This window comes from Rhinolophus hipposideros, assembly GCF_964194185.1.
Source record: "Rhinolophus hipposideros genome assembly, chromosome: 5".
Lineage (NCBI taxonomy): Eukaryota > Metazoa > Chordata > Mammalia > Chiroptera > Rhinolophidae > Rhinolophus > Rhinolophus hipposideros.
Window position 1 is genome coordinate 93415589 of NC_138051.1, and position 14684 is coordinate 93430272.

Below are 14684 nucleotides of genomic sequence, written 5' to 3' on the forward strand. Positions count from 1 at the left end.
TTCTCACACTGCTGTACTTCATGTGGTGACTCAAGCCCCCTCCCCCACGTTTCTCTTTGAATGAGCAACTGGGAAATCCTCCTCCATATGGTGCATTCTGTCATTTGGACTTCACATCCTTGTGTTTGTGATGGGGAGAATATTTTGAAAATAATAAATGGATATGTTCTTTGTTCTCCAGGAAACCCCATTCCCCAGCGTAGCTCCACGGATGGCATGGGGCAGGAGGAGGTTCAGATGTTGGCAGAGGTCTGGTCAGACAGGATGAGGGAGCAGAGAGCACACCTCTTCTGGACCCTGGGGGATTATTGGCGAAAGGAAAAGAGAGACACATGCAGGACAGGTCTGAGAAGCTAGGTGGGCATTCACCTTCCCTCTTAGATGAGGACATCGTTGTAGAAATGTCCAGATGAGCCCCCAAACATGGTGGCACAAAAACCTCCAGAACTGCCTGCAGGCTTCGGCAGCCTTGGCAGGGGAAGTGGCTGCAATCAGGAGCCTGTGCCCCAGGCTTGGGCAGCCCTCTCCCTGCCTGCGTTGAGTTGGCAGATTCCAGAGTGCCCATGGTTGGTGCTGAAAGAGCAGGAAGATGGGCAGAGCCTGTGGCCACAGGGCAGAGAGTGCTATGGCCTGGATATCTGCAACTGGACACGGATGCCAGCTGGTCACCCTCAGAGACACAGTCACCTGGCTGGGAAGTAACGCAGGCCGGCAACTATGCATCAGAGCGCTGCCTGGACCTAATGACACCACGTGGTCTGAGCCGTGCTCCCCTGTACTAGACACCAGACACCACACACCTGCCCAGGGGCACACTTGGGTGCCTCCTAGAGGGAGCAGACCCGGGAAGACGGCTGACAGACTGAGAATCTATCCAAAAGAGATCAAGTCACTCAAGAGACTTGTTAAACCGGAAGAGAGCCAAATGCCATTAATTTGCAAATTCAGGTTTTTCTATCCTCCCCATTTTCCCACCCCCCAATGAGGTGAGGTCTCTGAATAGTTATATGAAATAAATTGGTACATTCTTTTCTTTATGCTGCATGTATGGTACTAAATGTGTGACCCACGATTAATTAATTGTACAACTATTCTTGTGCCAGGCATGGGAGGAGGAAGACAGTAAATACAGAATCAACAAGTGCTCTTAGGTGGGAAGCAGTGCTGTACTGACAATAAACGAAGGTGCTAGAAACAGAGCATGACTCGGGGCGGTCAAAGAAGGCACCACCAGGGGCAGAGTGTCTGGGAAGCAGGTACCAGGTCAGGAAGGGCCTTGGCACCAGGGTAAAGAGAGTGGCTTTGATGTGCAGTGTGAAAAAGTCGTGGGCAAAATTTTACCCCATGTGTGATCTGACATGTTTTATAACGATGCCTCTGGCTTTTGTGGGAGCAGATTGTGGGGGCCCAGGCAGGGACTCTCATTGCTGGAAGTGACGGTGGCCTGCACCAGGGTGATGGGAGCCAAAGGAAGCAGATGGAGAACGATAGGACTTACTCACTTGTCGGCCGGTGGTCCAGAGCAAAGAGGAACGAGGATGGCTGTTAGGGTTTGGGCTGAGAAATGGAGGTGCGCCATGAGGCTGTGTGTGGAGATGAGGAAGAGGGGACAAAGAGGTTGTGGAGGTGGAGCCAGGAGTCCTCTGGGGCAGTGAGGAGAGGCCTGTCACAGGGAGTGGGCACTAGCAACAACTCAGATCTGGAGATGAGTGGGCAAAGTGGTACTGCAAGGTACAAACTTGGGAGTCAGACGTGTTTGATAGGATGAAGGAGGGGAGACAGGTGCCTGAGACATCGGATCGCTCAGAAAGGGGCAGACACTACAGTGTCTGCAGACCGGGCTGGGTGGCCCACTATGTCCCAGGGATGGAAACGGCATCAAACCTGTGTCAGGGGTTTTGTCAGGTACTTTCCTGCAAGCTGAGTTTGGAAGACGGAGCACAGAGCCCAAAGGCACTTAGTGTCTGCGTGGGAGATGGGAGAGGAGGGGACGTGGGTGGTCCAGTTGGGCCGGTCACTACCGTGTTTCCCAAAAAATAAGACCAAACCGGAAAATAAGCCTTAGCAGATTTTTCAGGATCATATCCCCTGAACATAAGCCCTAATGTGTCTTTTGGAGCACAACTTAATATAAGACCTGGTCTTATTTTGGGGGAAACACGGTAGCCAGGTGGGGTGGGTGAGCGTGTCCAAAGGTGAGGCCACCGCTTGGAATCAAGCTCGATGCTCACTGCCTCCCAGGACCGTCTTCCGTGATGCCACACGAGGAGACCCTCTGTGCCGCTGCTCACTGGTCAGAGGCAGGAATTCCGCCACACCTCTGGATGCCATGTGGGGACACCTGTGGGTCCCACTGTGTCCTACACCTTGGTGGCATCAGCACCAGTGCAGTTGGTGGGCAGCCCAGGGTGCGAGCATGAATCCTGCAGGCAGTGGAGCGTATACTATTGTTTGCTATGTTGGTCAGCAGAGCTGGAACGAGTGGCCAAAAGCCCCAGAGATTCGAGGTGGAGGTGGGAGTGGCACTAGGAGGGTCTGCTGCTAGGTGGGTTGTCAGCACAGGGGCGGCTGCCCCCTCCTCCCTCTCCCAGGTGTGCCTCGCACACAGGCCTGCTGCTCCCTGCCTCGCGGCCGGCTGGCCTCGGGGTTTGCTGTTGCAAGTCCGGCCGGGCTGGGGTACACGGGAGTGTGTACAAGGCCAGAGGTGCCCCACCAGCCTCGAAGGGGGGACCCGTGTCACTGGTCAGGGTGTAGAGGCACTCCCACTAAAGCCGGAATGGCAGCCATTTCTTAATGACAGTGACAAAAACAGCAATGACGCTGCCACCCACTGCGTGGCATGCCTAACGTATGCTAGGACCTGTGCCAGGTTTCGACAAATGGCAGCTCACAGAACCCCAGGTGGTGGGGGCAGGAATGCCTCCTGGGTCTTGGTGGGAACTTCCACAGCTCCCCTCCACTGCCCTGACCCCACATGGCTGGGACACGGGCTCTTCCCCCAGAGCCTCTGTACTGAGCTGTCCCTCCACCCCCTGGGGCTGGGGGCCAGGTTGTGGATATAGCTGGCCTACTATGGCTGGCCAACCCGCTTCTCAACTGAGTCCAGGATCCAGGTGGCTGGGAGACGGCACGAAGGGCAGGGTCAGTACCTTAGGATCCCCACAAACGCCGGCCTTGGGCTGTTAGATAAAACCCTACAGGAATAAGTCAAGCAAGGTACCCGGCCCAGCCCTGGGTTCCTAGCAGTTCCTCAAGGGAGAGTCAGCCCCCCCCCCCACTCAGCCTGCTCTCTTCTTCCCTCCCCCAGCCCAGGGCCAAGCCCCTGCCCCAAATGACAAGTGGCAGCCATCTTTAGAAGTATATTTTTATTGAAAATAAAAAAGGCATGGTGCTTTCCTCTCGTAAGTAGCATACAGCCCAAACCCCAACGCTGCCGGTCCTGCTTCCTGTGCAAAGTCTCAGCACGAAACCGACATCATTGGCTCCTTGGTGGACGAGACGCACCGACATGTGTATTTGTCCGTTGAGACAGAACTCCTAGGAACAGGAGCCAGCTTCCCTGTGCACTCGGCACATTGTTAGGAAGGCAGATCTCAAGTATTTACATTCATGCATTAGGTATCGCACACGACCTGGGCTGTTTAAATCATACGGTGCACAGATTCAGAGAGTACAGTCATTTTGTATATATGTTGATATTTCTTTAAATATATATAATGATATATAATCTATAGGTTTATATTTTTACAGCTATTAGCCTTTCTTCCAAAACTGGCTTTAGAAGCTTCTAAGGAACACCTGAAAACTCTAGGAGGTCCTCTATGCCATTCTAAAGTTGGCGTCAACTAGGAGACACGGTTGAAAAATACCTATTTGAGAAAATGCAGAGACCACATGTGTATTTTGTTCTCGGCCTCAAAGTTCGGACTAGTCTGAGGGCTGGTCAGTGTTTAGGGGCTGCGGATATATGCCTTAAGTAAAAGCTCTAAGCTCAAATACCAGGCTGGTGAGGTTTCAGGGAGATTCTGTCTCTGAAGCTGAAAAATCCGATGGGGCTCTCTCGCTGCACCCCTGAGAGCTGACTTCTGAATGGCTGGTTCTTGGTTTGGGGGGTTCTCAAGCAAATCTTTTTTTTTTTTTTTTTTTTTTTTAAAGTTCTTTTCTTGGTTTTCACTGACTGGGTGAGAAGAGATTTTACAAGCCCAATTTGGGGGAATTTAATCTCAAGGGTTAGCTTTTCACGGAGCCTTGGCTATCCCCAGGGAAGGGGATACTGGCCCCAGAGCCTGATGGATTAGACTGATTGCAAAATCTGGGCCTCTTAGGTCGAAGCCAAGGTGGGGGGAAGGTGGGAAGAGTGGGTTTGTGAAAAGGTGGACGGTGCCTCTCCCACTGACGTCCCCCTAGGCTGGCTGCCCAGCACTCCACCACCCCTTACCTAGGATCCTCCCCTCCCCTGTGGCCGAACTTTGCACTCAGGGTAGCATGTGCTTAGGGCCGGTCCTGCCCAGGTTCTGGTGTCTGCTCAGGTAACAGGCAGGGGACTCACAGGAGGTACAGGCATGGGGAGAGAGCACTGGGGTGGGGGCTGCCCTGCTGCGGACCCACATCCTCTGGTCTGGTTGTCACCCTGCTGTGCGTCCCTTGGGGAAATGAGGGCAGCGACCAAGAGTGCTGTGACATGCTCACCAGGTGAGGAAAGGATGAAGGCCACGAGTGGCACATGCTAAGGTGTGCAGGGAAAGCAAAACCCACGTCCAAACCCACAGAGAGTCCTCATACTGAAAACTGAAGAGAGAAAACCCTTTCTGGGAGGGTATGCCTGGGGCCTGTCTGCAGCCTTTGCATGCTGATCAGGGTGGCAGCTAACTCACCTTCTCCCCATTTGCTCCCCAAAGGACAGTGGTGCACAGACAACTCTGTGGGCACAAGGGCTCCAGGACAGCGGTGTGTCAAGGCTCAGCCCAAACGGGGACTGGCTTTCTTTTAGTCTGTCACTCTCACCTGGATGTGAAAGTCTCACTTGCATCCCGAGGCCCTCCACAGAACCAGAGAACTACACTGGTGATGTGTGAGGCAGAGCAGGTCCACCTAGCGAAGTTCCTACGTGGCCAGAGATAGACCCATTTCATGGGTCTGGTTCCTTCCTAGCAAGTGTGTGGGTGGTGAGGGAACCACAGCATCAGAAGCGTTTCTCCAAACCACCAGGGGATGCAAAATCACAGGGCCACCATCTCCTGGGCCTAATGATGTACCCACAGGGCGGGTGGCCTCCTGGGACACAGGCTTGGAAGGTCCCTTTCCTCTCATCCCCTTTCCTTGCCTTCGTCCACCAACCATTCTGGAGGGTGTAGCACTTTTAGAACATAAGACCTCAGAAAGAGACATTCGAGGAAGCCACTGGATGAGGGGAGGCCTGGGGGCTCTCAGCAGAAGGTCTGAGTACCCACTCAGGGCCTCAAGGGAGACTCAGGGAGGCTGGGTCAGCCCAGCCCAGAGTGCCCGCAATGGCTTTGGCACAAATGGTGGCCTCTGCCAAACGAAGGCAGGGCCTGGCTCACACGGATGCATTGGTTCCCAAGGGTCAGGTGTGGGAATGAGTCTGAGAACACGTGTAGTGACCTCTGTTCTTCTTGGGTCCTTGGCCTAGGCTCAGGAGTTGTTTTGCCCCTAGAAGGCCAGGCGCTACCCCCACGTGTAAACGGGCCCCTTTGTCTGCTCAGTCAGGAGGGGACTTGGCAGGCCGGGCTCGCAGCCTTCCGTGACAGGGAGTCAGGATCCAGGGGCCCGGGTGTCAGTGGGAACAGGAGGGAGAGGCCAGGCCATGACGGCTGAAGACGACAGGAGATGGGGTGACAGACAGATGTGTGGAGAGCACCTTAAAAAAAGGACGTCTCATGGCTGTGCCAATGGCTTCTGTTGGGAATGGCATGGTCAACGGAACAGCAGGTGGGCTTCCTGGGAGGAAGAAGAGGTTGTCTGGCAGGGGAGTGGTCCCTGGATTGCCTTTCTCTTGGCTAAAGGGGGCACCTCTCCACTGCAGAAAACAGACAGACCCTCTGGCTAGGACAGAGTGCGTGCTTTAGAGAGTAGCTGGGAGACCGTGGATCAAACACAAGACAAGGAAGAGGTGTGGAGAGCCTTGGGGGTGGTGCTGCCCTGGGGGCTGCATGCAGGTGGGCCTGGCTCAGCCTGTGGGCTGCGCTGCCCCTGCCTGTGGGCTGACCAGGGGCAAGGCCGGGAAGAGAATGGTTTCTCCTTTGGGAGGCTCGAGACCGGCAAGGCAATGAAGTCTGGGCAAGCCCAGTGTCAGCTCGCGTCCACTAGTGCCACCAAGGTTCCCCTCTGTCCAGCGGGTCCAGGGCTGCACACTCACACCACTGCGCTGTTCACATCCACGGCTTTGTTGCTCTGCGAGGACGTCATGGGATACTCAGCAACACTGGTGCCATTCTCTTCTTTTCTCAGGGGTTTCCTGGGAGGGGGCGGAGGGGAAGGGAAGGCAAAGGAGGGGAGGGTCATCATTAGCTATCAATGCCTGGCAGCGGGAGCGATGCCCTTCCAGTTAGCCCACCAGACTCTGTTCTGAGTTAGCATCTGAACTGCTGGTCTTTGAGGGGGGTCAATCAGAAGCTGGATATGATGTTAATTGGGGTGACCATATGTGTCATGCAAACCAGGGCATAGCGGAGAGGAAAGAGGAGGGCAATTAATAATGACACAGGCACAAAGGCATGATTGGGACTGTTCAGGACAAACCAGAACGCATGGTCAGCCTAGAATGGTGTATGGTCAGGCTTTGATTACCTCTTTGATTATTAGCAAACAGACATGAAGGTGAATATTTGGGGGTGCAGACGGTTAAAGGAGGAGAGATGCTAGTGGTTGGATTCTGCAGTCTTGCCTCTGTGTGGTCAAAGGAAAATGAAAACTGGGACAAAGTGGATGGTGGTGATGGTGACACTGGTGGTGGTGCTGGTGGGGGAGGTGGTGGTGACAGTAATGAGGATGATGGTGATGAGGGGGATGGTAATGGTGGTGATGGTGACGGTGGAGGTGGTGCTGGTGGTGAATGTCTAAACTAAACGCGTACTCGCTAGTACTTCTCAAACACTTCATGTTGAGCCATTTGAAGCTCATTCCAGAGGCCATGTGATCCCAAGAGCCATTCCTCCTTTGCATGCAGGGAGTCGAAAGGCTGGGAAGGAGGCTTTGAGAAGGCTCTTGCTCAGTTGCTGAGGTACTGAACTCGCAGGAGTACTTTCTGGTCTGGCTCAGTTCCCACCTCCTCCCATGAGTGGCTCAGGAGGGCCGCCGCCCCCAGCCCTACGCCTCGGTGGCCACAGCCTCCTGAGCTAGGTCACACGTACTGTGTAGCCCAATCCCAAGCCACAGTTCTGTGACTCTTGGTTGGATCTGAGGCCCATGGGGCTGTGGCTCAGACACCTCCTGTGTCCCTAGGAATGCTGGGGCTGAGCCTCAACCAGACTTTTTTGTATGTTGTCTACATTGAATGTTTACAGTCATCATCGAAAGCCCAGGGCCCGATTGCTTCTGCCTTCTCAAACGTCCTCAGAGCCTCCCCAAACCCAGCAGGAGGACTGGTACTTGATGTGTATGGGATAAAGTCCTATGCGAATTAGTTTAGGGACGGAGGGTCTGGAGGGTGGTTGTTAGTAGTTTCATGGGGTGGGATTATTAGGCCTGCCCAGACAACACCCAAGATCAAATCTACTAACTTCCTTTTTCTCCTGCAGCAGAAGCAGCTCACAAAACACAGGAAGAAATCCAAGTGCACTTTGTCTGGGTGTCAGACCCAGACACTGTGGCTTCTAGAAATGCAAGATGTGAACCAGCACATCCTCTCATGGTGTGTCATGCTTTGTGCAAAGCGCTCTCAGTCACAGATTTTCCTGTCCCCTCTCACAATGGTCCCCTGAAGAAGCTAGGCCTGGAGGTAAGAGTTTCATTTCATGGGGAAACTGAGGCTTAGGGAGAGCTGTGACTTGCCCAAAGACCCTCGGCTGCCTTATGGGGCCTGGACCACCATCCACTACTACCACGACCTGGTCCAGACATCTTCCCTTTAAACCAGCATTCCAGCAGGCATTCCTTCCAAAATGGGCTCTGTGGTCCAATCAGCTTGGGGAGGCCTTCCATGCCCCCTTCCTCTTGGAGATTCCCAGAAGTTCTCAAGAGTCCTCCGAGAAACTGGTCTCATTTTGCTTTAACCCAGCATATCCCATGTTCTGGAGTCCAAGAACCCCATTTATGTAGATGCTCACAGGTGCTTTCTGGAACCCCCGGGTGTGCAGGCCTCAGACAAGTTGCATTGTTTATGACCCTACAGGAGGCTTGTGGAAATGACAGACTCTGAGCCGACCTCTGCCCTGGACCTTTCTCCCTCTGTCCCCTTTATCCCTCCTCCCATCCCACCAACCCGTTCCAGGGGCCTTAGGCAGCTCTGACTGGGTCGGGTGGGCTTCATCTCAGACTCAGTGAGTTTGCATGGCTTGGAAAATTGGTGTGTGGGGGGGGTGCGCGTGCATGCATTTCCTTACAGGATTCTAGAAACTATTAACAGAGAAACATCTCTGGGCCCAAACCCACACTGCTTTTCTCACTAACAAATGCTCAGTCTTGGGATGGGTCTAGAAAACCTACTGTACCAGGTTTGGGTCAGGCGAGATGAGACTTAAGGGCCTTGGAGGGTAGGTAACGAGGGATGCAGAACCAGGATCTGGCAAAGCCCGGAGGCATCGCGTTTCTGCCCTTTTTAGATGAGGGTAGGAAATCAGCAGGATTTCTTCTGCATGGAGAAAAGCGGGAGATTTCTAAAGCCGGGCTGCTGGCTAGGACATGCCTTTGTATTCCTGGGGCCTTGGAGGAAACAGTGGCTCAGAGGGCCTGGCAGGAAACCAGCCTGGCTGGAGGGACACTGAGAACAGGGCAAGGAAGCAGCCCCAGGGTCTTCCAATGACTCCGCCAGCTTTCCAGGCCGGAAAGGATGGAGGGGCTCTGGGAAGGGGCTCCACCCAGCAAAGAAAGCACTTGTGGCTGGTGCAGGCCCCCCCCCCCCACGAGTATTCCAGAGTCTGGGCATGGCGAGGGGAGAGGGTGGCTGCCGAGGGCTCCCCTAAGAAGTGGGCTTGGTCTGCTCCCCTCCTCCACTGGAGCTCAGCCCCAACCACTCTGCTCCCCGGGCTGCTGCCTGACCCACTCCTGCAGTCTTTCCGGGACTCACAGGGGCCCAGTGGTCCCTGGAGTTGTTCCTACAGCAGGAGATGGTTCTACCCCGCACACCCCACTCTGTCCTTTCACCAAGCACAGTACTTCAGGGTGACACTGTGGAAGTGCTGGAAGGCAGATGTCATGGCTCAGTAAACCCTGCTTCTACCATTTTCTAGCTGTGTGGCCTTGGGCAAGCCACGTAACCTCTCTATGCCTCAGTTTCCTGGCCTATAAAACGGGCACAAGAACGGTGTCCGGTTCATAGGCTTGTTGGGAGGATTATCTACGTTAATGAACGTGAAGCACTTCAGGAGCCTGTATCATCCAGTGAGCACCCGTCAGTGTTTGTTAGCTCTCAGGACAGCTGTTGGAAAGGTGTCAGTGGGCAGCAGCCACCGTTCTTCCGTCTGCACAGACTTCCTACCTAATGTGCTCCCTGCGGGGCTCCACAAATCCTAGAGAGACTTGCTAGGACCCAGCCAGGGCCGGTCCCAATGAAACAAAGAAAGGCATTTCCACCCTGGCATAGGCAGAGATGGCTACAAACGGTGCCCTACAAGGCATGGTTCCTAAAACCAAGAGAAAGGGCAGTGAGCTTTTCCTTGGCCACGTCCAGGATCCCTCCCCGAGCCTGGCAAGCACTAGGCACTCCACGTTCTCGGCTTGGAGTGCTGCGCTGACGGCTCCAGGCGCAAACAGCAGCAGTCACGGGCCTCTGCAGAAGCTGCCTCCACTGCCACCTCTGGCCTGGGCGCAGGGAGGGCCAGGGCCCCGGCGCCCCTCTTGGGTCCTGCTGACAATGATGTGACAGGTCCCACCCTCAGCCTGCTGCCCTGCTGGGGAAGCAGGAGACAAAGACCAGCTCTGAGGAGCCTGAGAAGGGAGCTGCTGGGCCTGCTTGCTTCTTGTCTCCTGCAGCCTAAGGGAGGGTCTGTTACAATAAAAGGCGGTAATGGATGTGCAAAGCCCTAACCATACTTTCTACCCATAAGCACTCCTCAGTCTTTGGGTGGGCGAAGCAACCCCTCTTCCACCCTCTTTTCCTTTCCCCCAATACTCTGAGTTCTCCCCACCTTCATAGCCCTCACTGTTTTTAAAAATACCTCGTTTATTAATTTGCTGGTGTGTGTGTGTGTGTGTGTGTGTGTGTGTGTGTGTGTGTGTGTGTGTGTTTAATCAGCTTCCTCCACTGGTGGGGGTGGGATTGGGGATGGAGTGGGAGTGGGCAGGGACTCAGTCTCGTTTATCTCTATATCCCTGGCACCTAGTCTAGTTCCTACACACAGTAGGTGCTCAATAAATATCTGTGAACCAGCAGTGACTCGCTGTGCAGCCCTGGGCCAGTCAATGCATTCCAAGCCACCATCAAAAGAGACTTGGGGGGCCAGCCCGGTGACTCAGGTGGTTGGAGCTCTGCGCTCCTAATGCCGAAAGCTGCCAGTTCGATTCCCACATGGGCCAGTGCCAGATGGTTCAGTTGGTTGGAGCATGGGCTCTCAGCCACAAGGTTGCCGGTTCGACTTCCGGAAGGGATGGTGGGCTGCGCCCCCTGCAACTAACAACGGCAGTTGGACTGGAGCTGAGCTACGCCCTCCACAACTAAGATTGAAAGGACAACAACTTGACTTGGAAAAAGTCCTGGAAGTACACACTGTTCCTCAATAAAGTCCTGTTCACCTTTGCCCCCTATGACAAAAAAAAAGAGACTTGGGGGTTCAAAAGTGCCCGCTGTACTGCAAGTGGCTCAGCCATGAAAGGCTGATGACACCAGAGCCCTGCAGTCATGCACATGCTCAGTTACACGCAGGCAGTGCACCCTGAGCTCACTCCCTGGGAGCACCACTTGATTATTGCCTGCAATTAATGGTCTGCAGGACCGGCCAAACTGTTCAGCAGCCTTTTATTGGTCTTTTAGCCAATACTTTGTAAATCAGAAGGCAATGGCTGTCAAGTGGCTTAATGGCAAATCAATGGAAGAAGGTGAAGGACCAGTGCCATGGATGGCCAAAGGAGGCCAGTGCTCTTCCTGTGCTTGGAGTGTGGGGTGACACATGGGAGGCCTGGGATGGGAGTGGGGGCATCATCTCTCAGCAAACAGGGCTCTTATCTGCATGAAGGGTGTGGCCTTGGGGGCTCCCGGGGGGGGCTCCCTCCCCTCCCCCGCAGGTCAGAGGCCTGGCCCTCCTCCCCAGGCCATGGGCACCTGGGCCTTGGAGCTTCGTGTCGATGACTGGCACTGTTAGTGCTTTTTTGAGGGGTACATCCCACCTGGACCAGGGGTTCTTTGGTGTCTCGACTCACAGAGCCTTGGTTTTCCCTTCAGCTACTCCTTTCCCATTGTAATACATGGTCCTTGGGGGAAGGGTGTCCGATTAACAGCCCCTTCTCCCCCCACAGGGTGTGTGTCTTGAGAGCAGGGCCTGTGCCTGAAGCAACCCCCCCAAAGGGCCCGTACCAAGCATCGCTCTAGCATTAGGCCCAGCCAAGCACTGCGGTCAGCATTTATATGGCTGAGCAGTGGCTGACCTAGTGGCAGTGGTCCCCCTGCCATCCCTGGACAGGGAAGCAAAGACTCAGGGAACTGAGAGGATGCTCTCTTTACAGATGAGGAAAGCAGGAGGGCAGCGACACTCACTGAGCTGTGCTGGGGCGGGCAACTGACTCCCCATCCAGGGTGCTTTAAACACCTCCAGGCTGTGTGATGACACATGCATGCCAGCCTGGGGGTAGGGAGGAGCTGGGTGGGGGCACGAGGGCACAGAACGCCCAAGGGCTCTGGGGCCTGATCACCCTGTGGCTGTAGATAAAGAAGCTGTTCACAGCAAGCTCATGGCAAGGAGGCCAGCGAGCGGCCAACTGCATGGGCTCCCATGGCAGGGGACCCTCTGCAGTTTGGGGTAGTTGAGAGGGGACCGGGGCCACTGCACATGCTGGTCTCACTGTGAGCAATGCCCCTTCTCAGCTCCCTGGCCTGGTTAACATCCACTCTCTTCCAAGAAACCTCTTGGGCCCCAGGTCTGGGTGAAGTGCCCCTGTTTTGGGTTCCCCAAACCTCGGAGCCCCCTGAGCACCCGATCACCCGGCACAGAATTGGGACTTTGGGAACAGTTGTTGAGTCACAGATGAAGACTGGTTCACTGAGTGTGTGTGGGAAGTGCCGATTAGAGCCCCCTCCCACCAAGGTCAACGCCCAGTGAGGGCACGGTGGGGCTCTGCTTCCCATCTGCTCCTTAGTCTCCCTCCCATCCCTGCAGAGGCCTGTAGTCCCCAAGGCCCACTCTCCAGATGCCAAAGCAAGCTGGCATCTCCAGAATCACCTCTTTCTGATCCCAGCTGATTCTAGAACCATCCTCCCAGCAATCTGGTTCTGAAAAGCTGTGTTTAGGCCATTCACAAAGATTGCTAGGTTCCTCTCCTAGGACTCCAGGCTCCTCCCCTAGGACTCAGGTGGTGAGAGTTTAAAAAAAAAAGCAGGGTTTAATCACTGACTTTTCTTTTTAATGGTTTCACAGTGACATTAAATGCTTTTGTTTCCTGAGAGAAAAAGGCATGTTTTAGATAAATTATTAACCAAAAAGAATTGGCCGTGAGCAAGAAATCCTCCATTTACCTCGGAGAGAAATGCACAGACAGCTGGCTTGCGCGATGCTGTCTCTTATAGCCCCCAGCAGAGGTCAGCCCGGGGAACAGTGAGGGGCACCGGCTCTCCTACACCAGGTGTAACTTATGCTGCCACCTTTCCCTCCTCCAAGGTGTTACTCCTCCTCTCTGCTCAGCCTCCCTCCAGGTGGGTTCTAGGAGTGCTGGCCCCTGTTTCCGCCTCCACTTGACGGTGAGCAGAGCCCCCTGTAATAAACATCTGTCCTTGGGGGCTGGGATGTGCCTTCTGGATTATGAGCGTCTTGGACAAAGGGCTGGGTCTTATTCCCCAGTCCCCAGGTCTTCCCTAGCACAGGAGAGACAGATCATGGTGTTGGGGTAGAAAAGGAACCGTGATGCGGTCTCCATTTACATCCCCACCCACCCTGTGCTCCCAGGTGCTGATACCTAAGACTGTACCTCCTTGGCTCCCCAGTTTCTTGGCTTTGACAATGGGAGGCGGGAGACCATGGAGAGAGGTTGGGGCACGTCCTGCCCCTCCTTCCTGCTTTGGGGCTGCCTCTCTGGCAATTGAACCACAGCTCCTGTGGATGGGCCCCTCTCGAGTCTCTCGTTCTCTAGGTTCCCGTGGTATCTTCCCTACCTGGTCCTAGGGGGCTAACCGCTCCCATTGCTGCTGGTCGTGGGGTGCTTCAACAGCTCCACCGGCTCCCTGCACCAGCCCACACCCTTGGAGGGAGCTCCACCTATGCCCCAGGAGGAAAGGATCCACCCCCCACTCCTGGCAGAAGCCCTATCCACCCTCTTGGAGGGAGCAGCACCCCCACTCCTGAAGGAGCTCTGTCCACACCCCTGGAGAAAAGAAAGGATTGATGCCCACATCCCTGGCAGAAGCCCCGCCCACATCCCTGGAAGGGATCAACTGAGCCACCTGAGGTGAGTTTTCTTTCCAGGCCCCTAACAGACCCTGGGACGAAGAGCTCAGAACCTGTGGAAGGGGTCAGCGGGCAGACAGGAGGCCCCCCTGGCTTTCTGAGGGGAGGGGAGGGTGGCGCCCCTACTCGCCTTCCTGGGCGATCCCTACCCCCGCTGAAGCTAAGCCCAGCATGCCACAGCTGGCTGACACTGCCAGTTGAATATATTAATGGGAGTTTGTTCTCCACATGTGCTCCCCTTGCCGAAGCGGGCAGCACATTTCTGCAGAAGTTTGGGACAGACAGGGAGACAGAAGTGACTGTGTCTTTTGGAAGGACCTTAACGTATTAAAATGATGCTTTGCCTGTCTCTGAGGGGGAGGGGAAGTGGGAGGGTGGTCCTTGAGGGCACTAGTGCCACTCTCTGGCAGTGCCCCAGGCGCTTCTTACACACCCGTCCTCAAAGCCCTACTGTAGCTCCCAGAGCCCAGGAGTCACAGGCAGGCTGCTCAGCCTACTGGGACAAACGCCCCCCCCCCCCCCCCCGGCTCGTGGCGCCCTCCAGCCTCATAGCCCACATCAGAGGGTCTACCTGGTGCCCTGGTGATTTTGCTCACAGGGTGCCTTTGCCAGGAGTGCCTTCCCTGCTCTGATTCTTAAAATCCTCCCATTGCAGCAGCTCCCAGCTCAAATGTGGTATCAGCCCATCAGGGTTAACAGTGATGCCCTCGGGCGCCCACAACAGGCTCCGCCCACAGCCTCACCCACCTGCCTTATCACACAGTCATTCACACACCTGCCCCCACAGCCCTGCAGTCAGGGGAGCAGCCCGTGGGCACAGTCTTACGTGGGCACAGGGTCTTACCTGTCTCTGTACCCACAGAGCCCGTACACTCAGTAGGTGCCCACAAAATACTTGGGCATTGGACAGGCTCTGTC

At 55.1% G+C, this 14684-nt stretch overlaps 2 protein-coding genes across 18 annotated transcripts in view; one reads left to right on the forward strand and one right to left on the reverse strand.

The window, feature by feature from the left end:
• The window catches only part of UNC79 (unc-79 homolog, NALCN channel complex subunit), a 248535-nt gene extending 247566 nt beyond the window's left edge, over window positions 1-969 (forward strand). For all 16 annotated transcript variants that reach the window (XM_081050030.1, XM_081050029.1, XM_081050037.1 and 13 more), the window contains one exon: window positions 182-969. The gene's annotated coding sequence lies outside the window, so the exon portion shown is untranslated. The remainder of the gene's footprint in view (window positions 1-181) is intronic.
• Window positions 970-3359: 2390 nt separating this feature from the next.
• PRIMA1 (proline rich membrane anchor 1) overlaps window positions 3360-14684 on the reverse strand; it is a 53917-nt gene continuing 42592 nt past the window's right edge. The window contains exons 5-6 of one of the 2 annotated variants that reach the window (XR_013993366.1): window positions 9656-9800; window positions 6344-6475 (exon numbers count right to left, since the gene is read on the reverse strand). Coding sequence is in view for 1 of the 2 variants with exons in the window: in XM_081048755.1 (XP_080904881.1) it covers window positions 6373-6475 (103 nt within the window). In the remaining variant the exon portion in view is untranslated. Of the gene's footprint in view, window positions 6476-9655; window positions 9801-14684 lie in introns of both variants that reach the window. The other variant, XM_081048755.1, reaches the window with a different exon arrangement.